Below are 25,637 nucleotides of genomic sequence, written 5' to 3' on the forward strand. Positions count from 1 at the left end.
AACCCTTTTCCGAACCCCCTAACTACTTTCCCGCGGGATGGTTAGGGGGGAGGGGCGCCGAGCCCGGCGGGGTGCTCTTGTAAACGGCCCGAAAATCTGATAAGACATGACTTAATTGATGGCCATGAAACGGGGTTTCTTTTAACTGGCGTTTTCCCTCCGTATTTTCCTTTGCTACGACGTCGTGCGAAGGAAATGTAGTACCAGCTCGTTTGAAAGATAGCATTGATTTTCCACGACCTTACCTGGAGGGTCAACTTGTTTGTTACGTGATGGTTTGTTGTTTTTTAGATTTTTTTTTTATTTTTACCGGTCCTTTACTTTTTTCCCGGCCCCTCGTAGGGCCCGGGCCCGTGGAAAATTGTTTTAGAGCGTTTCCTAATTGTTTTTCGTAATCGTTTAATGTTCCACAAGGGCACGGAGCAAGGGTTTTCGTAATTTGAGTTTGGCAAAGCTGGAAATTAATTATCTATCTAATTACAAGCGTAGAGCAGCCGAGGCAAGATTAGATTTGCAACCCAGGTTTCATTCGGTATCACGAAATAGGTTTATATTTCGAACAAACTTTTGTTACGTTAAGCATTCAAACAAACCCATTTTATCGACACGTCACGTTTCAATGTAGATCGGTATATTTTGTTGGTTTATGGCTATGAATTTCAGATGGCTATAAATTTTGCATATATTACAAGGTAATTAAGTGATTTGTTTTAACGTTACTAATTATAGTTTCTAAAGGCAGGAATTTTATATTTTACTACTATTACTCCACCTAAATCACGTAACTAATTATAACTATTTTTTATACAGAGCTTTGTTGAGTTCGATCTGGAGTCTTGGAATTGTATGATGGTTTACTAACTGTCTAGTTTTAATTGCTCTGAACAAAGATTTCGAGTTACCCGTTGGCCTCAGTTGAACACATTGCACTTATTGAATTACGGATTAAGGCCAATGGAATATAAAAAATCGTTTTTGTACCATTACCTAACAAATTCCATTGATAATCGTCATATTATTTTTACTAACATATTCGCTAAAGTTATTTATAGTAGGACAAAAAAGGTTCGAGAAAGGATATCCAGTATGCAGAATGATTAAATTGTGCTGAGATTAATCATGAAATATAGTTCAACCAAAATTTGTCTGCACAGACAGTTCCGCTAGCAACTGTTGCGTTCCATTTCTTGTTGAAAAAAAAAAACAGCAGATACGAAACAGGAATGCCATAAATCGTCCATCTAAATCACCGGTTCGGATAGATGAAAAAGTTTCACAAACAGTTCCGTTCCCTGCAGCATCTTCCAACAGTTTGCTGATCGTGTTGCGATACACAGGAACAACAAAAACACACATATACAGCTTGTTAAAACCATTCCCGAAACAAGCACACCGGGTGAGGTCTGCGAGCGAAACAGAAACTAACAAAAAAACAAAAAAAGAAAAAAAACACACGCCAAGTTTTGGCTGAAGAAAGCCAGAACCCGAGCGCGTTTCCTAGTAATGAAAAATTCCTAATTGTAAACAGTGTAAACATGCGATGGTGAATGCGACCGGGCGGAAGCCGGATCGCGGTGGGTCGTGCCCGGGAAAACCCGAAAGAAGAAAAATCTTATCTCTCTCTATAAATTGCCATAATGGATTTTATTAATCATCTTCATAAGCTATTACGTGCCGGGGGTTCATCCGGAACGGTTGGGCCGCGTGGAACCGGAAGTGCGCACCAGTGCGCGGCCAAGGAACGGAAATGTGACGGCAGGCCAGCCGGGGATCCAAGATCTTTCCTCGCTGGCTGGCTGATGCCTGGTGCACGAACGGTCAAGACGCTCGCGTTGACGGGGCGGTATGAAATGAATAAAAAAAAAAAAACGAAAGGTCTGAAAGGAATAGAATACATTCCCTCCGACTTTTTGCCATCCTTCACGGGAGGCAGGGAGGCCGCCGAGGGGGGTGGGTTGGGGTTAAAATAAACTTCCGGCGAAATTTCGCTCAACCGTCCGCCGGGGCCAACCGTTCGTCGTCGTCGTCGTCGTCGTGGTGGTGGTTAGGTCGTCGCCACGAGCGAAAACTCCGGCCAAACACATTCTTGCACTCTTGCGGCTTGTACATGACTTTTATTCATGTCGACGTGTTTGAGGTGATCTTCTTTTTTTTCCCTTGCTTGTCCCTTTCATTTGGAGCAACTACATGGAGCTGTGTCGTATAATTTTTTTTTATTTCACCCCCATTTCCTCCCCTTCGCGCCGACCAGCAACCTCCAGCCGCGGTGTTGTTTTTCATTTCCCGGGGCCGCCGGTGCGGTCTCATTTTTGCGGAAACCATCAAGGGAACCGTCATGGTCGCCGCTGCCATCGCCGTTGTCGTCGTAGTCGTTTTACGGAAAATTAAAAACCACCCAGAAAAGTGGGACATTTTCCAAAATGCGGCTGGGGATTTAATGGCCAGCGACACGCCGTGCAGTCGAGGGTGTGTTGGAAGCCACGAAATCCGTCTAGGATGAGAGGACACCAACGAGGGCGGAGGGCAGGAGGGGGGGACCAAACAAAACTATAGTTAAGCAGCAGCAGTTTGGTAGCCGGTTTTTGCTACGGGTTTTTAAATGCCTCCTCCCGCACCCCCTGGTCCCAAACCCTTTGGGGTTTCCTTTAGTGCTCGGGTGGAACGGGACAACCTTTTCCCTGCTCGCTCTGCCAACCGGTGGTCGTCGAGCGGCGAAGGAGCAACACTCCGCCATTCATCGCCGGCGGTGTATGCTTATCGGGTACGATAGCTGGTTCAGGTCGGGTGGAATCCTTGTTGCTGCTTTCTTTTTTTTGCGCCTCATTTTGGGAGGATGAAGCTTGCAGCATTCCAGTTTTCCTGGTTTGGGATTCCGCCCGTAGCTTCCTGGCCAGCGAGTATCCTTCGCTGCCGTCGTGGTGGGTTTCGGGACGCTCCAGAAATCATGAATACCGGTACAACAACCTTTGCCAGCCAAAAGGGACTACGTCAACCGGAGGGCGGTTAGAGATTGTTCGCCAGAGATTATGCGTCGCGTCCGGCAACCCACCGGTAGTGGCAGTAGCATTCTCCGGTGCAGTTTCAAAGTTGCTCCCTGGGGGGTGGAGGGTGGTAGAGGGCGGGTAAACATTATGCTGGCGGGACGGGACCCTGTACCGTCCGATTAATTATTCAAAAGCTCAAATTCATACCGAAGCGAACCGGGGCGGGTGGTTCGGGTTTGTTTTTGCACCGTGTTGGAGCCCGCTGGGTCAAGCGCTACCGAGGGCGGGCTGGGATGGGGTTTGCGGGTTGAACGGAGCCGAATGGTAAAGATATTAAAGAGCGGAAGTTTGACCAACCATCCCGGAGTATCCCATGGCTGAGGATGTGAATTGAATGTAAATGGTTTTCATCTCCTGTCCCGCAAAAGGCCAAGGAATTGGAGTACAGTACTGGGTAGTAAAAAATAGAATGGGGACGTAGGGACAAGCTCTCAGTTTCGGTTGCTGTATTTAGTTGACTAGGTCAGCGTAAAATGACCATGCAACGTGGTACTGCTGATGCCACTAAGCACTGATGAAAGTTGGGATTGGCTAGTTTCACTTTTCGTAAACGAGAGTCAAAGGCCAGGTCATATTTGGGGGCAAAATGCTGCTACACCAAACTTACCAAAGGTTGTTTCATGACAAAATAATATCACAAAGCTAATGAAATAAACTATTCACTATGACTGGCTAAGAAAATAGCGGGCACAGCAAATAATCTTTCTTTTTCAATTTGTGGATGCGCTAGAACAGGTTTGTTTTTTGGTATTAACTTATTGAGTTCAGTCTTTGTTTGTATACGGATTTCTTTAGTTTTCAAAAATGGGTGCTATTTTTCTGTCATATCCTCTATGAAAGACATAAATAAACGAAAAATAAATTTTCTTTTTGGAAGTGTTTGAAAAGTATCAAACTTGTATCTAAAATTCATTATAATTTTAAAGCAGAAAGTATGGACCGCTTCATTAACTACCTTTCCCACTTATTATCTGTTGGTTTTAGATAGGTTTGAAGATTTTGTTTTGCGCATTTACAAACTAGAGTAATCAAACAATCATTTTACTTCAACCAAAACTGTATATTTTAGGCGATTAGCATCGGCCTAGCTTTTAATAATACCATAAATTCTTTGCCAGTAAAAAAAGCACACGAACCAAAAAAAAGGAACAGCAAAACTGATATTTCCCCGTGCATTTTCAGTCTTTTGCGCCTCGTGTAAACTAAGCACAACATTTGATTCCATTCTTGCACATTTCTTCGGAAGTAAATGTTACTAGGAGTAGCTACTCGGAATTTCCTCGAATCGCAATAGCAATTTTCGGTTGAACCAAAACCTTGGTTACAATCAGAACCTCTTTTCGTAGGTCTTTGATAGCACCGTATTCGGAGAACTGCCAGTGTAAGATTACGAAGAATAGGATTTATTATTCTGATATTGAATTTGTTGCTTGTAAAGCAGTATTATGACATTAAATTTTTATATATTGTATTGGATTTTTTTATGATTATTTCTTATTCTTTACGGTTCTCTCGTCTTGGGTCATGGTTAAAAGATCCGAATGTTTTGTGGTAAGCCCACATGATCCATCTAGAAGACTGTAGACCGCCTAACACGATACCATTTATGTTGATTGTTGACTTTTAATAATGGTCAGGTTTATAACATATGATTTTATGCTATGTTTTTGCAATACAAGAACGCACCTTGATTGAGATCCATTCCAATGCATTCTCTCCATAATACATTTGCGCTGACCTGCTCGATTGTGCTGTGTTGTGATGGTTTGTTTCACACTATTTTGGGTCAACAACAACTTGCTGCACCGTCACACAATCGGATGCACCGTCAGCGAGTGAAAGTTACACGTGGCATAAGGAGGAAAATTGCACACCACACTTGCACACACACAACATAGTCGGCACATACGAGCACTGCACTGCAGAGATTTGCCAATTGTCGCCATCTTTGCATCGCCGTACACGACGTTCCTTCAAGGCCGCCTCAGTAGTGGGGAACCCTCCACTCCCCTCCTCCCACGCACACACACATACCCTCACACACACGTCGGTTCCGTGTTTGCCTTTTTGGACCGGGTTTGAGTTGAAGCCAATCGATCGATATAAGGATGGAAAGTGTACGACGCCGTTTGGAAGCGTGATGGTGCGGTCGAGGGAAGCGGGTGCAAAGAAGTGGCCGAGCGGGTTGTGGCAAAAACCGCAGCGAGAAGCGTGTTTTGCGGTGTTAGTAGTCCACTTCCACTAAACCCGGGACAACCCGGCGAGGACGAGCTCCGTGCCGCGGGGAAACTGGCGGACATCCTTCGAAGCCGAACCTTTTCCGTTTCGGACCTCCAGTGCCTTCCGCCGGGCATACCCATCCCATGCCGATGGCCGATTTCTATCACATCAGCACCGTAGCACTTCAATGTCCGCATTGGAACGGGCTTCTCACACTCACACACACCCATTCGGTCTTTCGACTGACCAGACTTTAGCAAGCCAATCTCGAATCACCTTTCGCTTATCCGTACCTCACTCCCGCTGTGTGCCACCCCTGTAGACCAGGCGCACTTGCTGCCCGTTTTGCTGTGACGTGCAGATCCCTCGGCACAAGGATAACGAGATATGGTCGACAAGTAGCAAAAAAAAACAAGAGTGCCAACAAGCGGCAACAACTTCACCGTGTCGAGGTTTCCGTTATTCGGCTATGTGTTTCTACGCTCCCACTTTCTGTTTTTGCCTTCTTCAGCTCTCCCTAGGAACTCCCCAATTCCTATAGGCCAGCGCCGGGCACAGATTGGCTCCGATTATGTGTGTCTGTACGATCAATAAATTTCACACCCTTACCACTAAGTTGGGTGGGGGGGAAAAAAAAGTTGAAAAATCCAAGTACCGAAGAATTGGCCGGCATTTCAACGGGCTGCTCCCTCCCAGTTATCCGTTGTCGCTTTGTTAGACCTCCGTTTCTGAGTAAGTGTGTCCGTTTGTGTGTCGGACCCTCAAGATCTGGTGCCCCGCTCCTTTTTCCTAGACACCCTAGTCGAGCAGGAAACTGTGAAGTACGCGGGCAGAATGTACTTCGTCTCTTTGGAAGGAGGAAATGTTCAGGCATAGAACGAGATATCCTGTCGGGAATATAACGAAAACCAAACAAAAAAAAAATGAAAAAGGAACTAACACCAGCCGGGTTGGGGTGGGAATTTTCGGCACTCGACACTCGGCAAAACCCGGCCCCATTCGATAGATAGGGCGTACGAAAAGCGTTGCGTCGAAAGGCGGTCTAAATAAGACATAGGGAGCCGTACGGATGGCCGCAGGGCGCAAAAAGAGACGAAGCGAGTGAAAGGGTTTCGGAAATGGGAGCAGCGGGGGGAATCGGAGGGACCTATCGGAGGACTATTTTAAAACTTTGCCGTCCGACCCGAGCTGTATGCGGGCCCCCTCCGACATATCGCTGCCCGCCATTGCAGATCGGTCAATGGATTAAATTTGATAAAGGTTAAGACATTTACCCCGGCGTTTCGCCAGCTGGCCGGTGGAAAAGCGTTTCGAGCATTTTCCCACCCAAGGGGGGACAGTTTTTTCCCACCCTTCATTTAGGGTCGATCTTCGCCGGACGTTGGATATTGAGGGAATTTAATATTTGATGGCCCCTCGGCCGAATTCGGTTTAAATATTTGACACTTTTGCCACCGCAATGATAGGCGTCTGAATGAATCATGAGCCGTAGCTGGGGCTCGACGGTCGGATAAACGGAAAACGGATGCGATATGTGTCTTCATTCGATGAAAAAAACCCACACCGAGACGGATTCGATGAATTTTGGCCAGCACATCGGGAAGCGGCACAAAAATCCACCCGAAAAAAAACCGTCCGCACCCGGTTCGCCGTGCGGATCCTGACGATACAATAATACGGAGAAGAAAAAAAAAGGACAAACATTAATGACGAATCGAAATCAATCGATTCGCTCGGAAACCGTTCCAATTCAATCATCGTCATGGACACGGTTTGCCGGAGCCCCACAATTTTACCTTTTCCCATTCGGTGGTGGATTTGATTTATGACGGCTTTCGGCGAAGAAAGACCCCTTTTTCCGCTAAGGCCCCTAACGCCGCACCGGCGGGAAGGGGGTAACCGAACCGTGTCGGAGGAAATGAAACGAGAAAAAATAAAACACGGGAACGGATTCGTTAATTAATCGACCGCTCCCTGGTAGAAGAAAAAAAAACACCAGTTCAACAAACAAAACACAAAGGTACGTGAAAAAAACGGTAAAAGTAAACCCCACGGATTCGCACGAAGGGCACGCTTCGTTCGATCGATTTTCCTCTCCTTCCTTCGCTTCCCTCTCGCGCTCCCAAAACCCGCCGAACCCTATAATCAGGTTCAAACGAATCTTCACGCGCCACGGTCGGGGTTTCCGCGCGTAGTCAGCAATTAAAATGATTCCGGCCTTGTTCACGGGTCCCGGAGATTCCGGATGGGTGGCATTCCCGGGAACGGTCAGCGTGGGTGGCCTCCCGGAAGTGGACCCAGCGGTTAGGGCAAACACAGCATCGACGTCCCCCGACCGGCCCCGTGGGAGGGAAATATCCGCCGTATCGGCGGCTTACCTTTTTCCCCGGGCCGGAATTCCGTTATTTGTTCCCTACGCCTTACCCTACGACGCCTTTTGAGCGACTTGACCGTGAGGCTTGTAAATATTGATTTCCACCCGTCCGTCGTTCGTTATGATTGGTGTCGAGCGGTAAGCAAAAAACGAGGTAAAAATAATGGTATGCTATGACTCTCTGCCAATGTCAAGCGAAGAAAGCATTCTTTTCACGTTTGATGTTTGATTGGCACCTTCGAGCGTTGGTTCTCCAATGCTGGAGGAAACAAATCGGGGAAGCATAGTTCGTTCACGTTATGATTGTTTGTCTAATTGTAATTTAATTTCAACGCTCCATCGGAGTCCACGGCGCGCAACAATGCCCGTGCAGCGCCACATTGATGGAAAACCCCATGGAAACCCGTGGTATGCAGCCTGGAATGGTTTTCAAGTGGTATCGTGCAGCATCGTGGTTGAAGTTTTCCACCGGGCTAGATCAAAGAGGCGCAGGTTGGAAAAAGCTCACGACCGTCGAAGCGTGCCGTCGGAAAAATGTTGCACGAAAACGGAACCAATGAAGGACTGCGATGGAAAAGGCGGTAAACAGAAACGTCCCTTCAGTTTCTATCGTCGAGGGTTGGTTTCCCTTCGGGTTCCATGACAATTACAAACAACCTCTAGGCTCGGGTGGAGAGAACTTTTAACAAAACCACACAAACCTAACATTCTAATGAAAATTGGCACTGACGACAGTTTGCAAGGACTTTCGAGGCAAAAATCGAAGAAAGTTACTTAGCTCAAGACTAGTGTTGTGTCTTACGAATCTGTCACCTAAGATTCATTCCGATTAATTCATAAATCTATTGGAATTCGAATCTTCAAACATTGATGATCCTTTGTACACCTTAATGAAACTTCATGAATCTTTCATGGATCTTCCAAGAATCTTCATAGTTCTTTCATTGTCGTGGATAAAGCGACAGAAAGGGGGTATCTCTACCCGTTTTGTGAATTTTTCGGACATTACTTTTCTATTCTTCTAACATAAATAATTCTGTTGGATTCATGAATCTCAAAAACGAAGCAAAGAGTCATTCAGTTTCATGTATCTGAATCTGAATTGCACAACTCTACTCAAGACCTTTCCCACGATTTTGGGGGCTGCTCTGACTCACTGGTTTTGTTTCGTTATTCTTCTTTTTGCTTCTATTTGGATCCCACACTAACATCTGTTCCGGAGTGGGTTTTTGGTGCTTGAAGCGACTTTCTGGTGTGTTTTATTTCCCGTTTTTGTATTTTTTAGCATGTGTTCGCCTCCGAGGGTTGGAATTCGACCAACTTCGCCATTGGAGATGAGCCCTCGTCGCTGTGGGGGTGTGTGCGTGTGTGTGTGTGTGTGCTTGTGCGGATGACCTAACCAAATTTGGTGTTCTGTGGTGAGTTTCGCGTGCGCTCCACAGCAAGGGACCGAGAAATCGTTTAATTGCATTAAAGCCGAAGCAAAGATGCTGCGCAACTTTTCCGAAGGTTTGACCGGCTTCAATAAGTGTTGCTGTCTTAAAGCACAGTGGTTCGTCGGTTTCAGGTTTAAACTCAGTGACCGTCAAGCAACTGTTTAAAGTACCGTAGATGTACCATATTTGGCGCAGTTAAGGAAATTCTGCATAAAAAGTTGAATAACAAAATCAATGTTCGGTCAAATCATACCATTTTTTGCACAGTGCTAGCCTAACTACCATAGAATATAAGAAAAATAAGTGAGAAACTCTTAAATTGTTATTTCTTCAAGTTTCAGAAACTCTTTGTGTGGCACATTATGTTCCTAACTTGGCGCATGGTTTTTGCAATGTTCCTTACTTGGCGCGATGTGTTCCTAACTTGGCGCACTTACAACAAAATGGATGTAGTTCATTGAATTCAACAGCTATATTCAAAAGTCAACTTAAAACAATAGAAACACTTTTCAACAGCAATTTAAAAAACAATTTAGCTTTTTTTGCAGCGGACTTTGGCTTCTCTCGTGGAAATAAAACTATCTCATCGCTAACTTTTATAATCTCATTCATCAAAGCCTTCTATGATTCAAAAATATCTAGCAGCGCAAACAGTCATATTCTCCACGGTGAATAATTAGGAACACTGTGAGCCAAACTTGGCGCAAAATTGTTCACTTCAAAATTAGCATAAAAATCTCAAAAAGCGCCGAATCTAACCACGATTCATTGAAAATACTTACTTTTTAACAGTTTCTGATAAATAAAATCCCTAATAATTTTTCCTTTGCGTATAAATTATTGGAAACAGTTGAACCCACTCCTTAGCAGCGTTGCTAACGCGAGTAAAAATTGGCGCACTTGTGAGATGGAATTTTTCATTTAATTATATATACATTCAATAACTAAAAACCAATAACATGTTTTGATGCGGATGTATTGTACAAACATAAACAAATATTTAACTCCATATTTTAGGCTGAAATGATTTGGAAATAGTCTAATATCGAAGAAAATATTAGAAAGTGCGCCAAGTTTGGACCCGCGCCAAGTATGGTGCTTCTACGGTAAGCCATAGAAATCGCTTATACAATGATTTCTTCTTCAATTGTTGGAAAATATATTTCCCTAGCTGGAAGCCCCAGCGAAGCTCGGGGACGGAAAACATTAATGCTACTAAAACTTTCGCTTCTGGTTCGCATCTTAAGGAACTTTCAGTTTGCCTACAAACATCCCAGTAGTTGTAATTTCACGCGAAATTTGTCACTTTGAAATAGTGTAGGGGGCAAGGTGTTGTTCCGGAGTGTCGGTGTTTGGGAATCTGGAGTGGGAAAAACTTTGTGACGATTGTGAAAAAAGTATTTTTCATGATTTATCCCAAGTCGGCAACAAGTAGTAATCAAGTAGCAACATTTCATCACAATTTCTAACTTGTGCTATGGTGATATACTAATTTTTGTGCTGAATTATAAGTTTATCAATTTATTCTTTACTTTCGTATATACTGTTACCAAGTTTTATGTGTGAATAATGCTTTTCTCATGTTTTTATCCCAGTGTGATACTGCAAATAAGTTTTCTCAGTAACATAAATAAATATAAGATCCCTTTTAGATATAACTTCATCACCTCTTACTAGAATAGTATTTATTTGGCATACAAAAATTAGACAACATTTTGCGTTAAAACTAAGCTTTTTCATATGAAATAACTTCTTTCGCATGAAATCTGCCCGCTGATTTTTCTGATGATTTTACCGCCAGCTCGGTTAAGATCCGTTCACACAGTATTTAACGCAAGCTCTTCATCCTTCTCACATGAGGTAACCTTTCAACGCGATCGCACATAAGTTAATATCACCGGTTCTGGTTTAACTCACCACGAGCGGAGCATTAAAGCCTTCTACCCAACCCCAGCCACGTATGGATTACATGTACCCGGATATCCGTACGCCCCATAAACCAGCGGCCGCCTCACAATGGCCCACTTTCCACCGCAAGATTAACAAGAGCATGACGAGTGCGCTTCCCAGCTTTGAAGCAGAACCGGAGGGACGGGGCGGGGTGACTGGCAGTAGAGGTCCTTCCCGTCCCCGCTCCATATGTATATGCCTGTGTGGTTCAAACAGCGATGGTGGTATTTGTTGAGCGTGACTCAAAAACCACCCTCGCAGGGATTTCCACACCTCCAGGGCGCCGGTTTTTGCCATGCGAACGAATCCCGACGTGTGAGTGAAAAGGAAGGAAGAGAGCACCGGCATTGCGAGTCGGGTTCTCTGCCAAGGTAAAATTGCCACCACCACCACCTTCAACGCCACCAAAAAGGCTGCCTGAGGAAAGGCAAGAGCCCGGGAAGTTGGGACGGCTGCAGAGAGACAGACAGAGGAATAAATAAATAAATAAACCCTTTTTTGCCCGTCATCGAGCGGCGCCCGAGTTTCGGGTTCAGTTGGTTCCGAAAAAGGACTCGCTCAGTGTCGCTCATCCGCCGGCACAGGTGGTATTTATGAATTGATGATGGTCGAACGAGGATACGTGCGGGAACCGTACTAGAGTGGGGAGGGACATTCAATGCGCACACGTGTTCAGGTGTATGTGTGTGTGTGTGTGTTTGAGGGTACACAGGATGTGGCAGACGAGGGCACGGGATTGCATGAGTGCGCAAGTTAGCGCCGGCAAGTGAGTGAAGTATCTAACAACGACCGGGGCCCATAACAATAACAATGAAGTGTAATAAAATAAAGTTCAAACGGTGGAACGTAATCCGAGCCGGACCGCCAGCTCTCGCGCAGGGGAGGTCAAAGGGCCCCGCAGGGTGGATTGGGGAGCGAGGAGGCTGGGCGCTGATTGACTGCACGGAAGCGCTCGCCTTGCCGGTCGGCCACGCGAGCCACCAAAGTCAACGGCGTCGTAGGTGGAAATTAGTCAGCCAAATGAGTGCCTCTCGAGAGGAATCCTCGCCCCCGGGACGGGAGAGACGGTGTAACGGGGTCAGGTGGGTTCCGGTTTTATGTGCAAGGATTGCCCTTCGAGATTGGTGCACGTTTGATGTTGGCCGAGTAGCGATATTTCCGTCCTCCCCATTCCTGTTTGTCTTCTCGATCGAAGCGGAACCAGTTGGGATTTTACCCTCGTGTATTTTTTTTTTTGGTTTTGCTCAGCAAAAGCCTCCACTTTACCTGCTTTGAGTGATGTTAGTTTATGGCTTATCGGTCCGGAATGGGATTATGCTTCGGACGGTCTGAGTTTTTCCCGACCACGTGAAGTGGTTCCAGTCGTGCCAAAGCCCCGACGGTCGGTTGCTATTCGTGAAAATTCGATACCGAACCGTAGAAAAACAAAAAAAATGAATGATGGATTTTTAAATAAGTTTTCATTTTGTTTTTTTTTTTATGAAAAGCAATAGACGTCAAAGTGGTTCGCAGTTTTTAATGACCTTCATTGAACCGTTTCTCGGTAGGCATGTTGGTAAACCATAAATAACTAAATCTGATAGTGATCGACTAGCAGTAATTCGGATGAAAAGTTGTTGATGGCAAGTTGATAAGCGAGAATTTGTTTGAAAATGTTCTAATGGATTCACGTTCAATGAAGCTTTGCGAGAAATTTGGTAAATTAAACACAGTTCATGCTTGAAAAGAATATAAAAATTCAAATTATGAAAATATTTTTTTTTTAAATACTCATTTTGACTGTTCATTGTACAGATGATATGCTCTGTAAAAATTAAAGGATTCGTGGGGGTTGCAAACTGGATCAATGAAAATATATGATATCAAATCTGACCTAATTTTTGAATTTTAACATTTAACTCTTCGACGTTAGCATGTTTTTTTTCGACGTTTGCATTCACTCACATGAAATAGAGACCTAAACTAAACAAAATTTGTTATTTATACTGACAAATAACAAGAATTAATTTTCTTGGTATTGCAAAGCAACGATTTTTTTTATAATCAACTTACCACGCTCTATAAGAAAGCGTGCTGCGGTGGCCGTTTATACTTGCGAGTTGAGATTGCACTTCTTATGTCATTGCTGATGTAAACAAAAAATCCAATATATGACGATAAAATTACGTAATTGATCAAAAAATGATGTAGCTTCTAGACGTAAGAAATAGTTAAAAACCTATCCTCATGCTTAAGAAACACGTGTGCAAAGTTTGATTAAAATTGTTTCAGCCGTTTAAGAGGAGTTTAAGCACTAACCCCGTGGCACAAGAATTTTATACGTATAGATAAACAAAAATTTTATAGATATAGATGTTTCAAATTTCAAACAATTTAAAAAATATGTTACACTTTTTAAAATAACCATTTTAATGTCTCTTTTCCTTTGATTCCAGTTCCCATCAACACGGTCAACGGAGTGCTAGGGAAGCAGGCCAGCCTACCCTGCGACATTGCGCCACTGGAGCGGGACGATGCCGTGTACATGGTGCTCTGGTTCAAGGAGGACGACAACGAGCCGCTCTACAACTTCGACGTGCGCGGCCGGCAGGTGGCGCAGGCGCGCCTCTCCTCGTCGGAAAAGTACTTCGGCAAGCGGGCGTTCTTTCGGGCCACATCGCATCCGGCCCAGCTGCTTGTCGACGAGATCAAGCTGTCGGACGAGGGCATGTACCGGTGTCGGGTTGACTTTCGCAACTCGCCGACCAGGAACCTCAAGATTAACTTCACTGTGATAGGTGAGCCACCAGGCGTCTCCATTGGGAGCGCCTTGCCGCGTACATTCGATACATAGGAAAAATCGAGTAAAAAGCTTCATTTTAATTTAGTAGACGTCATCGGACTTGTTAAACCTTCTTATTACTGAATTTGAAATTTTTAATTTTCGATATTTATAAATACTTTTAACTAAATTTATTTTTTATATTTATTTGGACGGCCATATTGTTATATTCATCATGCTTTGATATAAGAAATCAAGCCAGACCATTTATCTTATAGTTTATTCCAGTAGAAAACATTGAAAAGACGCTAGTATTTCGATCAAATAGATCCTACAGTAATATCGTATCGATAAGTTTGTGTATCATGTAAGATAAAACCAAATAACACTAGCGTTGATGATAAAGTTACAACATTGACGAATGGCCTACAAACGACGTCATCACATGACAAGTACGTCACCGTTCGCATGTCCTGGGCATGCTTTTTATAGCCCCTCATAAATCCACTGCTCCGGTCGAGAGGACACGGATGGACACCTGCTGACGCAAACCTGTCTTAATATTATCCTCCCATCCCTCACGTGACTCATTTCGGGACGGACCCGGACTGTCCGTGTGCTTGCTTGGTCTCATTTACAGTCCCTCCGGATCGGCCCATCATCTACGATTCGCGGCGCCGAGAAAAGGCCAACACGGTCGAGCCGTACAACGAGGGCAGCGACATTGCGCTAATATGCGAGGTCAAAGGAGGTAAGAGCCGTCCCCCAAGTGGGTTGCTCATTTAGATGCCTTACGCTTTTCCCTTTCTCTCTATCCCTCTCTCTTTCCCCGCTAGGACGCCCCCGGCCGAACGTCACCTGGTACCTGGACAACAGCGTCATCGACGAGTCGTTCGAGACGCGAGCGGACGGGACGACGGTCAACCATCTGTCCTATCCGAACATTGGCCGGCAGCACCTGGACGCCCGACTGATGTGCGTCGCGAGCAACACGAACCTGACGCCGCCCAACAACAAGGTGGTCGTACTCGACGTCAACCGTGCGTATCCTAGCATCCTTTCGATGGCCCGAGGGCTGGCACATCCCATCCGTGTATGGAAATGAGTTTCCCCCTTTTTTGTTTTGTTTTATTTTATCGCAGTCAAACCGGTCGCCGTGACTATCATGTCGAGGGAGAAGTTCGTCTCGGCCGACAAGCGCTACGAGATCGAGTGCAAGAGTTCCGGTTCGCGCCCGGAAGCGGCCATCTCCTGGTGGAAGGGTACGCGGATGCTCAAACGTATCACGAAGAGTGTAAGTATCGCAACCGGAGCAACGAGGGAAGGTGAACTTTCATCAATCGCTTGCAAAAGAAACGCCCCGTTTTGTCCGCTGAAAATGACGGGCCTTTCGGTGGGATTTCGGGACCGTATAATTTCGTCCTCCCGATTGACGACGGATACGGTATTGACCGTGTGTTCAAGCACCTTGATTGAATTTTTGCAAAACAGAACCACGCTTTCGTGGAAGTGATCATATGAGATGCCGTACGTAACATAGTCCTTCCGTGCCCGTTGGGATGGTTTTCCACTAGGCTGTTCCCATCGAAACTACCGAGGGCCCGTTATGTTTCGTGCAGTTAGTACCAATCGCGACGCACATTAATTAGCCATTGAACCGCAAAAATAGCACTAACAACCACGGGCCCATCGTTTCGCGGGCGACAAAAATCCACGCGACCATTCGCGGCAACGTGATACACGATCGACGACATCGGTGGTCCAAGGGGTTTCATAATTACCCGCTCATAATTACCGAGCGTGATTTCTGGCGCAAATGCACCGCCTTCCGAGCATGTGAACATTCCCGCTCGAGCCCCAGTTTTTCCCCTTGTGCCGGTTGTTGTTTGTTCCTGCCGATGAGTGGTACATCGGCCCGAAAACGTAGGAAATAATTAGCACAGCCAATCGCCAATAATTATTAATCAACCGATTTTCGATTGCCCATTATTAGAGCGCGCTGCGGTCGGTTTCAATGGGGGGGGGCAGAGAAGGGGGAAAGGCGGGGGAATTTTTGACAAAATTCAATATCCGATCCACACTCTTACTTGCATTGTGTTTCATTCTCGTTCCTGTTTTAAAATATCTCTGATCAAAACCCACAGGGTACAGCTTTGACCCCGGATGCTGTTATGCTCGACACGGTCGAGTCACTAATTCAATTTTTCAACCATCGCCAACACATTTTCGAGGCCCTCGTTTATCTTTGTGTTTTGCGGTTGGTTTAGTAGTGGCCTGATGCTGGCAGCCATTAAATAATCTTCGATTCATATTTTAAATAGATGTACCCCAGGTATACATTGCGTGGGTGTGTGTGCAATTTTGTTTGCTTAATTAATAAACCATTTCATCAATAGCATCAATTTTCCCTCCCATTAGGCTGGGTAAATTTAGAACTACATGTAGTTGAGCAAAGAAACATGCCGACCGTGTAAACAGTCGGAGTTGGCCGTGCCGGGTCCGTATCGACTATAGCTGCTCGTTAGCAACCGTCTAGTGTTCAGGGAGGATACAGGCATCGGTTTTTTTTTTTTTGTTCGCCACGGAACACTTAGTTGCAGATTGATAGCCTCATGTCGGAGGTAAAACAAAAAAACAAAAGGATAGAATAGAGTCGAAGATCACTCGAAGTGGCAGTTGGCAGGCTACGGTCGAAGTAATGGAAGCCAAAGTACTGACCGAGTACGTGATTGAACTGTGCAATTTTATTCGCCCTTTTTCGCTCACCATACATACCGCTAGCCTTTCGCCGATGGGAGAAGCGTGTACCGAACCGGCGGTACATCGCATTTTCCATTCCACGGTTGACGGGGTTTCATCCATCGGCACTGCTCGGTGTCTGGTTTTGCCGTTGCAAGGCTCTGGTACCATCCGTATAATATCATATTCATTCTTTCTTTCTGCCCTCTCCCCTTTCGTCCTTGCGTTACAGTTTTCCGAAAGCAGCAACCAATCACTCAGCGTCATCTCGTACACGCCGACGGTGGACGACGATGGGAAGTACTTGACGTGCCGGGCCGAGAATCCGCTCATTCCGGACAGCGCAATCGAGGACAAGTGGCGACTGGTGGTGCATTGTAAGTAGCTTCCGTTCTTCTCCGCGGGATGATAAATCGATAGGAGCGGTGCGTTTATTTTTTCCTCCTCCCAAGCAATAGAACAATCACAAGGATGATGCAAGTGTAGGCGCTTCCGATTTCTGCTTATTACCATTGCCACAATGTTGAATGCTTCCGAAAGTGGTTCGATGTTCATTGCGTCACATCTAGGGATTATCGTTGCGCCGCGAAAGCCTGGAAAATGTGACCATCTTAAGTTTTACACCACCGAGCGTGTCGAGATTATTGTGAGGGTAAAACACTGAAACACGAATCGATCAACAACTGTGGACAGTAAAATAATAAATGTTATACCAACCATCAAGCGGACAACGGGCCGCGCGCTATTGACCCCGGGCGCAAACAAGTCAATCGAGGCCTGTTTTCTTCTCGCCGGTCCCCTCCACTTATTCCCTGGGCCGTAAAATGGTGCCTTCACCCCATTCGACGGGAGGACACTGAAAGAGAGAAAGGAAATTGAATTTCTTTACAACCAGAAACAACATCCTATCAGGTTTATATTCGTTTACGTTCGGCTCGGTTCGATAAAGTGCGTTCCGCGATCTGCGTGCCATCGGAACGACGACGTATTTTGTTTTTTTTACTGCAGCAACCAATAAATGTGAACATTCCAATACAGGGCGGGGACGGGAGGAATGGGGCGAATACCGTACCGTATCGTCCGTTCTGCGCCCGCGAACCGAACCATCCTAATTGAGACGCAAGAACATAAATCGCCATCGTGAGCCGGCACTTCCGTACGCCCAAGAGACACCCCCCACCCCCCCTTCTAAACGTGGAGGCTCGAAAACCGAGAAACCAAATCTAATAAATACAGTAGCATAAAACTGGAAATTAACTTATTCCACCGGCTTCGATCCGTCGGGTTGGAGTTTCCGCCTCCGAAAAGGTAGCGATACGATTGGGGTTTTCTTTTATTTGCGTGCTCTGACGTGTTTTTTTTCTCTCAACCATGCGCCTGGTGTCGCCTTGTTTCGGGCGGGGTGGAATATCATGCTACTATCCATTTTCGTTCTCCTCGTTTTTGTCCCTTCTACCGTGTGCTTTGGTAAAACATGTTGATGCTATTTATGTGCCCGGTGTGTTTATGCAACCGTGAAATGATAAAAAGCAGACACTTCAAATCGTCCTTTCGCCAGTCTGGTCTGCTTTGCTCAGGGACTTTTCTGTTTTTATTTTTTCTATTTTTAAGTGTTGTCTTCTCCAAACTGGTTCTCCATTTTCATTCTTCCAAAGTCGAGAAGAAGCGCCACTTAGCGGCAGAGGTGCGGGAAGCCTATGAAAGTTTTTACTTGAGCGATCTTTCTTCCACCGCTTTTTCAAGAAGTATCTCCCGAAGAATGAATGCAAAGGTAGGAAAAGAACCCTCGCAGTAGAATTCTGATCTGAAGTGCACGGTTTTCTGCTCGTAAAAATATCCCCCATCTCTTCGCCGAGCTCCCCAACGGTGGCAAAGACAACCACCGGTCGATGCGACAGGCAGTGGCATAAAACTTGTCTCGTTTGGCCAATAGATCCTTCGCGGATGGAATCGTTTCGGTATCGCATCGCACTTGGGCCACGGATTGGAAGTAGCGAACCAACCAACCAACCATCCATCCATCCACCGACCGTTGGGGGGGTGATGTGATAAAATCTGGTATTCTTTGTGTGCTATACGGAGCGCACTAACGCCATGGGGAAGCAGGTTCGTTCGGACGAACGTGGGCGGGATGCAAAACATTTGCATCACCGAGCGCCATCATAGTGAAGGGCACCGAAGTGCCGGCTATGTAAGGATCGGAAACCTCGCCTGGCGTACGAATGGGCGAAGATAAAGCGTGAAGTGTTTTGAAGATTTGCGTCCAAGTATCCGCCCAAGAGGGCGCCCGGCCCGGTGGAGTTGTTTTGATTACTGCAAGGTTTTACAAGTGAATCCGGGCGCTGATCTTGGAATAAAGGGATGGTAATAAAGGCGTAAACTTTTGATTCCAAGGTTTATTCAACGGACTTACTCCGGGTTGCAGGATAGTTTTCCACCACTGTTTAAAAACAATGTTCTATGATATTTGACTGCAAATTGGAATATTTTCAACAGGTACAGGCTAAAGGTACTAAATCTTTCACTCATGGAGAAGGTTATGCAGCTTTTCTATAGTTTGGTTGAATTTTAAAGAGTTCCATTCGGTTTATAATGTTCTTATTTTCATCATCCTTCGCTTCACAAACAGATATGCCGATCGTGACACTAAAAATGGGATCCTCGCTGAATCCGGACGACATTAAGGAGGGCGACGACATTTACTTCGACTGCCACATCCAATCCAACCCGAAGCCCTACAAACTGGCCTGGTATCACAATGTAAGTAGAGTCGTCCTTTTTTACATTTTTAGTTTCATCGTTCGGTGACAAAGCATTATTCAAATAAAAAGTGGTCGCGTCTCACGTTTAAGCGGTCATATGACCAGAGTGTCTTGCCTGAAGCACAAGCTAGAGAAGCTAGTAACAGTTATCACGTGATCGGCACTCGTGTGCCTAGAAAAGTGACAGCCGGACCACGGATACTAATGGCGTACGGTATGGAGCTGCACACCGAGGGAGATTTTTCATCTCGTTCGTCCGCAAGATGCTTTGGCTCGTCGTTCGAAGTTATTGTGGCTTCATGCAAAACGGAGTAGTAAAGTCTCGTGTTTTTTCCATCTTTCGGAGAGCCAGCACTAGTCTTGGATCACTCCTGCACGTGCCCTAGGGTTCCCTCGCTGAATTATGTGCGAACTGAACCACATCAACGTTCATTTTCTTAGCACCACCTCCCCCTCGGTAGGACCTTCCGGAAGCGGAAGTGACCGTCATTTGATTTGCTTAACCACCGAGAGGGAACGTCCACCGACACCACGAACGGAAGTGGTGCTGCAAATTAGACTAGAGAATTGCTGCGTACTTTATTGCTCCCTCCTCAGCTGGAGGTGCAGCGGTCCGAAGCCCTTGGGTCTGAACCGACAACCATGTGAAGATGGAATAAAAAAATATAAAACAAGTAACCTCTTGTTACCACTTGAGATCAATCCTCGGCACCACAGACCTTCACTTCCTCACACTCGAGAGGGAAATAAAATTCGCACCCGCAAAAATTCGACCTCCAGCTCTAGAGGCGCCGTGAGATGCCGGAGTTGCGGGGGCAAGATTGAATTAAATCATTCCTTGAGCGACCCTCGTTGAGCGAAATAATGAGCCTGTTCCGTCAGTACGGCGCACCGATACGCCAACGCAGCCTTCACAGCGCTACTGTTTTCTCGTTAGCCATTGAGTGGTTTTACGAGTTGATTCCCCGAAGGACCTGTTTTGGAGGGTGGCTTCTCCCTTTATTTTTCCCTCAGTTGTTTCCTTCTTTTGTTTGCTCCTATCAGCTCCACGACTCCACGGCGCCGCGGTGTTGAGTTTGCGGCAATTTTAATTATATTCCCGCCACGGATATCCTTCCACCGGGCGTCCTGGTCCGTGCTGCGGTGCATGTTTAAAGTGGAAGCGTTCATTGTAAATTTAAAGTCTTCCACCAAGTCAATCATCTATTGTTCATCGGGTATGATTGGCGGTCGGTGTGGTGGGCCTGGCGTCGGTTTGTATTTTAGATTAGCGCCCGCCAGAGAAACATGATCAGTTTATTGTTTTTCATTCTTAAGATACTTGATCTGTGTCGATTTTCTCTCCCTCCTCCTTCTCTTGGAACTCAGTTGTTGAATACATAAAAATAAATGTAATTACAGTGTTCGTGGAAACCTTCCAAAGCGGCGCAATTGTGCAAAGCACCCGATGCTACGAATCGTAATGCGATGAACGGGCAAACATACACTGGTAGAACCATGCTCACATCGTCTGCGTGTCGTTCGGCGTAAATGATATCTAAATTAAACGCTAAATAAACGCATTACACGAGCTTACATAAGCAGCCTCGTGTCGCGTCTGCCTCGGGAACCTCGAGCAAGCGGCGTAGCGGATGTCTAAGGAAGAGGCTCCCGTGGCTCCCTTCTGCGAGTTTTCAGCTCCACCACCTCGTGACTTTTTGATGTTGGGATTCGGATTATCTTCACGGTACATTCATAATCGTTAGATCCTGCTACCGCGGAAAACATCTCATTTGCGCGTGGTGGTTTTGGTGGTGGTGCTGCTGCTGCTGCTGTTGCTTTTCTCATTTGTGGTTTTTCTCTTATACATTTTTTTGTTGTTGCTGGTTGTTTTCACTCGGTGTGGGACGCAATTAACCGAACGTCGCAAAATTCACCGAAAAGCAGGTTACGTGTACCCGAGCGTCTGCTGGTTGGTTTGTGCTTATTTTTAATTTTCTCTCGCTCCTTCGCTCGCTCGGAAGTTCATTTGGCCCGGTCCTCCCGGCTTGGCAGCATCTTGGCGGCACCACCGGTACCGCCGGTGCCTGGCGGCCGGATTACCTTTCCGTTCGCGGTAGCTTTCGGTAACCATTCGCCGCGTGTTCAAACAGGACGGCTGAGTAAATAATTCAATTCTTTCCCACGAACGACTGTCGCGCTCCGGTGCGCTCCGGTGATCCAGTCTGCGTGCGGCGAAGGTAGCACTGGTGACACGAAATGGCGCTTGTGGTCGTACTGTATTTTTCACCTTCAATTACCCCCGGCCGCAAAACGGTTGGGTGGATTTGGCTCCGACCTCCTTCTGACAGGGAACAGGGATGGTAGAATGTGAATCTAAAGTAGATGGCAATTGTTTGCTAGGCCTTACCTTATACCGTCTTGCTCCATTTTCTTCCGGCAGGGAAACGAACTCCATCATAATGTCACAGCTGGCATCATCCTGTCGGACCACTCGCTGGCCCTGCAGGGCGTGTCGCGCAGTCTGGCCGGAGATTACACCTGCATGGCGGCGAACACCGAGGGCCGCGGAACGAGCAATCACGTCACACTTCGCGTGCGCTGTAAGTATCCTTCCCGTACCCGTACGGTTCCGAACCAACTTCTCACGGCCGTCCTCCGGGCAGCTTCGTGGGGTGCCACGCGGAATTATTACAATGTTGGTGTGTTTTTTCTTCTTGTGTGATTAAGGAAATTATTATTTTTTCTTTTTTTTTTGCGTCGTGGGATCTCATTTGTTGGTTCTCGTTGGCCGTGAAGGTGCAGCAATCGTGAAGGCTAAAGCTGGTTATGCCAACGGCACATACACCGTCACTCTACTTCTTCCTCTTAGACGGCCGTGGGGCGGATCCATTTCGGCACGGCGTTATTGTAAATAAAGTGAAATTTCATTAACTCGTGGCGTAACTTTCCCTTCGTTGGGCAGCCGTCAGGCAAATGAGTTCGCCTGGGTTGGGTTTAGGGATACTTTTCCCTCCATGTAATCCCCCTTTTTTCTGGGAGAGACGAAAAGCGGTCCACGGTATCAATGAAGCAGGATATTTTTTTCTCGGTTCTGTTGTTTGTGTGAACATTTTCCGATTTCCATATGGAGCAGCAAAAATAATAGGAAAATGCATGAGAGAATAAGAAATAAATAAAAACAAAACAAACCACAACCAAATGCGGTGCCCAAATTGCAACCACTTTGGGGCGGGCTTTGTTCTCGTATCGAATTTAATTTCGCACATGAATATTTACCGGTGCAAAAGTTCGATTTACGCTCGCTTTCACTTCCTGGCTGCAAATGAATGTCGCAAGCGGAACACACATGCTGCTGCTCCACGTGCACAATATGGGAAAACTTCCACCAGGCGGACCCGCGTCGAGTTTTGCGCAAAAAAGTGGAAAGCGAAGGGGATGGAAAATTAAATTTTACCAATTTTCCACAAACAAACATATTCCGGCTTGCCCTCGGTATGGAGAATTGCTTTACCCACGTGGTCGCACCACGATGGAAGGCGGTGTAGTCAATTGAGGGCATCCAGAACCGATCGATACAGATGTAATTGATGTGTCAAGCGATCGGTGATGCTGCGCGGAAATGTTACGCTATTTAAATAATACCGAGGCTGAGCCACTTTACTTCTTGTTTACAATCTACAGATTGTAACTAATAGTTGCTGAAGAGATTTTATTCAAACGTTTGAAAAATCCTCTAGTTTTAAAACTAGAAACGTATTTTCACGAATTCCCTTTTCTTACATGACTTAATTTTCATGCAATCATGCATGAAAACTCAATAAACGATTAATGTTTAAGCAAATAGATACCGGCATTAACCGCGATCGAAGCGTCGCACGAAAGTTAATATGCATACAAACATTATGAAATTTTATTTCATTCAATCTACGTTATGAAAAGCAATGTTCTCCCTCGTTAGCTTCAAAAACGGCACTCGAGTCAATCGTTATGGAACATTGCACTTCACTTCAGTGGAATATGTGGGCGCGCGCGTGTGTGTGTGTACTTATGCGCCGCACCGTAAATGACGAACGCACGATGATTTTCCACCCATTTGCCCGCGCTCGGCATCGGTGACCCGACCTGGAACCGCAATCAGTCAGAATAATTGAATCATAGCTGAGGAAAATCGCTACATTACAACCGGGTCGCCCCTTTTCGGGCGGCGTCACAAAAGGATACAATCGTTCCAAAATCGACGCGATCGCTTGTGTGCGATTCCCGTTCAATTGATTGATAATTTGTTTGTCAGAAATGGTAGTAAATCAGAAATTACGCAATTTGATTTGCCCGACGTCTGTACGTTTTTCTCGTCGTTGCTACGTTTGCGATTTGCATTCACCTGCACTTATTTTCCCAACGGTAGGATTTCGTTATTTGGTTGAACGCACATTTGACGACAAACAACCCGTTAATGCAGAGTGACAGGGATTTTAATGATAGCATTAACGAGCTTATCGCCAATCTTGAGAGTGGGAAGGTGTGAGCAAAATTGTAGGTTACATTATTGTTATTCCATAGGATATCCATTTTTACCTCATGTATCAAATGTCACATCAATCCGAGATTTGATTACCGTTCAAGGCAATCTTCTCTGAAGTGGATCGTTGATTATAATAACTAAAAGTGGTTCGTGGAAGGGGATTGTTTGGTCATTGTGATAGTGGCTGGTCAATCTTCAAACAAATCACTAACGGAAACAATCACAACGTCAGTCTGTTTTCTTTAGTTTTTCACGCGACATTAGAATAAGCCTTCTAGATAATTTATCCACGTAAAAAATAATGTAACCTGACGTTTGTTTTCTGAGCCTTCGATTTACCGTGAAAAAATTGCAAAAAGCTTTGAAAAAATTAAAAATTTCTATGTAATGCGCGGGACGAATGACGAAGATGCTTTCCCGGTACTCAGCATTAACAGAATGGAATGAACTTAAACAATATAAGCATTGGTTTTGAATAGAATCATTATAAATTCTCAAAACTCCTTAATGTCGTCTACTCTTTATCTATTATTACTTGATCTCTGGATGCTATTCTAAACATAAGCTTACAAGGCAGGTTTGCAATCAGATTATTCAATTTATGAGAATTTTGTCTCGACAGGATTTTTGTTTTTCGTTCTATGAAACTATGAAAAAATCTTACATTTTAAATCTATTTTAAAAGTCTCGAAATGATTTGCAAATTATATAAGCGCGCCGATTTTTCCCAAGATTGACCGTTGCTAGTGGGAAGCGTTTTATGTTTTTAAATTGAAATTCATTATTCAAATTTGCCGTTTCGTTCAAAGCGCCTTTCATAAACCGCATCAACATTTTCATCAAATTATCGGCAGCAGTACCAAATAAATTGGCATGCTTTGGAGCCCCATCTAACGCTAGACGCATCGTTCCTCTCCACCAGATGCACCGGTTTGTGCAACGGACCGCGAAGAGCTGCTGGGCGCACTGAAGCACGAAACGCTGCAGCTGAAGTGCGAAGTGGACGCGTCTCCACCGGCCGAGTCCTTCCACTGGACGTTCAACTCGTCGGGCGAGCAGACGGAGCTGCCATCCCGGTTGCACTCGAGCGAGGTAAGTTTCCCATTTGCCAATGGGTGGGCAGCGCGGATCCCGGGTGAGATAATTTGAAAACAGCTTCGAAATGCGATAATGAAAATGGAACCCCACGCCCGCGCGTCCGCGTACGATTGGTGGTAATTCGATGTTCCCACCTTTATCCTTTTGCCATGCTTGAATTTCCAACTGCAGGCTTTCGTATTTTTTCCTTCCGATTTTATTTGGTCCACGAGTTTTCTATAATTTTTCCCTCACTCCTTTTTTTTCCAGACCGGTCTGTCGAGACTTAATTACACGCCAACATCGGATCTGGACTATGGCACGATTTCCTGCTGGGGCCGGAACGCGATCGGTGTGCAGAAGTCTCCCTGCGTTTTCCAGGTGGTGGCCGCAGGTAGGGATCGGTTTCCGGGATCTAGCTCAAGGGGGGGTGTGCCCGGCCAAGGATTGGGCTTCGGTGGACTTTGAAATTTAATTAAATTCCCATACAATCTGGAGGTTTTCCTGGAATGGAAGCACAAGAAAATAGAGTTCCAGTCTTTAGAATATTAATGAACAGAAAAAAATGTATCGTTATGCAACGATTTTGAAAAGATGTTGAGCAAGTGTTGATTGTTGCTGATAATTCTAGATTATTGAAAAAGTTTATTACTGCGGGATGTAAGATAAAGGATGCTTACGCTTTGTAGCTCTCCAGGTACTCTCTTGTGTGGGAGCAAAACTAATAATCCTCGACTGGCGCAACATCCCGGCGTAATGAGTTTCACCTT

General features: G+C 45.6%; 1 protein-coding gene across 1 annotated transcript in view; it reads left to right on the forward strand.

Moving 5' to 3' along the window:
* LOC131287482 (hemicentin-1) overlaps window positions 1-25,637 on the forward strand; it is a 44,782-nt gene that overhangs the window by 12,454 nt on the left and 6,691 nt on the right. Inside the window, exons 2-10 of the mRNA XM_058316535.1 lie at window positions 13,460-13,801; window positions 14,426-14,536; window positions 14,622-14,825; window positions 14,928-15,079; window positions 16,757-16,901; window positions 19,154-19,284; window positions 21,709-21,868; window positions 24,713-24,882; window positions 25,138-25,261. Coding sequence (XP_058172518.1) covers window positions 13,460-13,801; window positions 14,426-14,536; window positions 14,622-14,825; window positions 14,928-15,079; window positions 16,757-16,901; window positions 19,154-19,284; window positions 21,709-21,868; window positions 24,713-24,882; window positions 25,138-25,261 — 1,539 coding nt within the window. The remainder of the gene's footprint in view (window positions 1-13,459; window positions 13,802-14,425; window positions 14,537-14,621; window positions 14,826-14,927; window positions 15,080-16,756; window positions 16,902-19,153; window positions 19,285-21,708; window positions 21,869-24,712; window positions 24,883-25,137; window positions 25,262-25,637) is intronic.

The sequence above is a fragment of the Anopheles ziemanni genome, chromosome 3 (genome assembly GCF_943734765.1).
Source record: "Anopheles ziemanni chromosome 3, idAnoZiCoDA_A2_x.2, whole genome shotgun sequence".
Lineage (NCBI taxonomy): Eukaryota > Metazoa > Arthropoda > Insecta > Diptera > Culicidae > Anopheles > Anopheles ziemanni.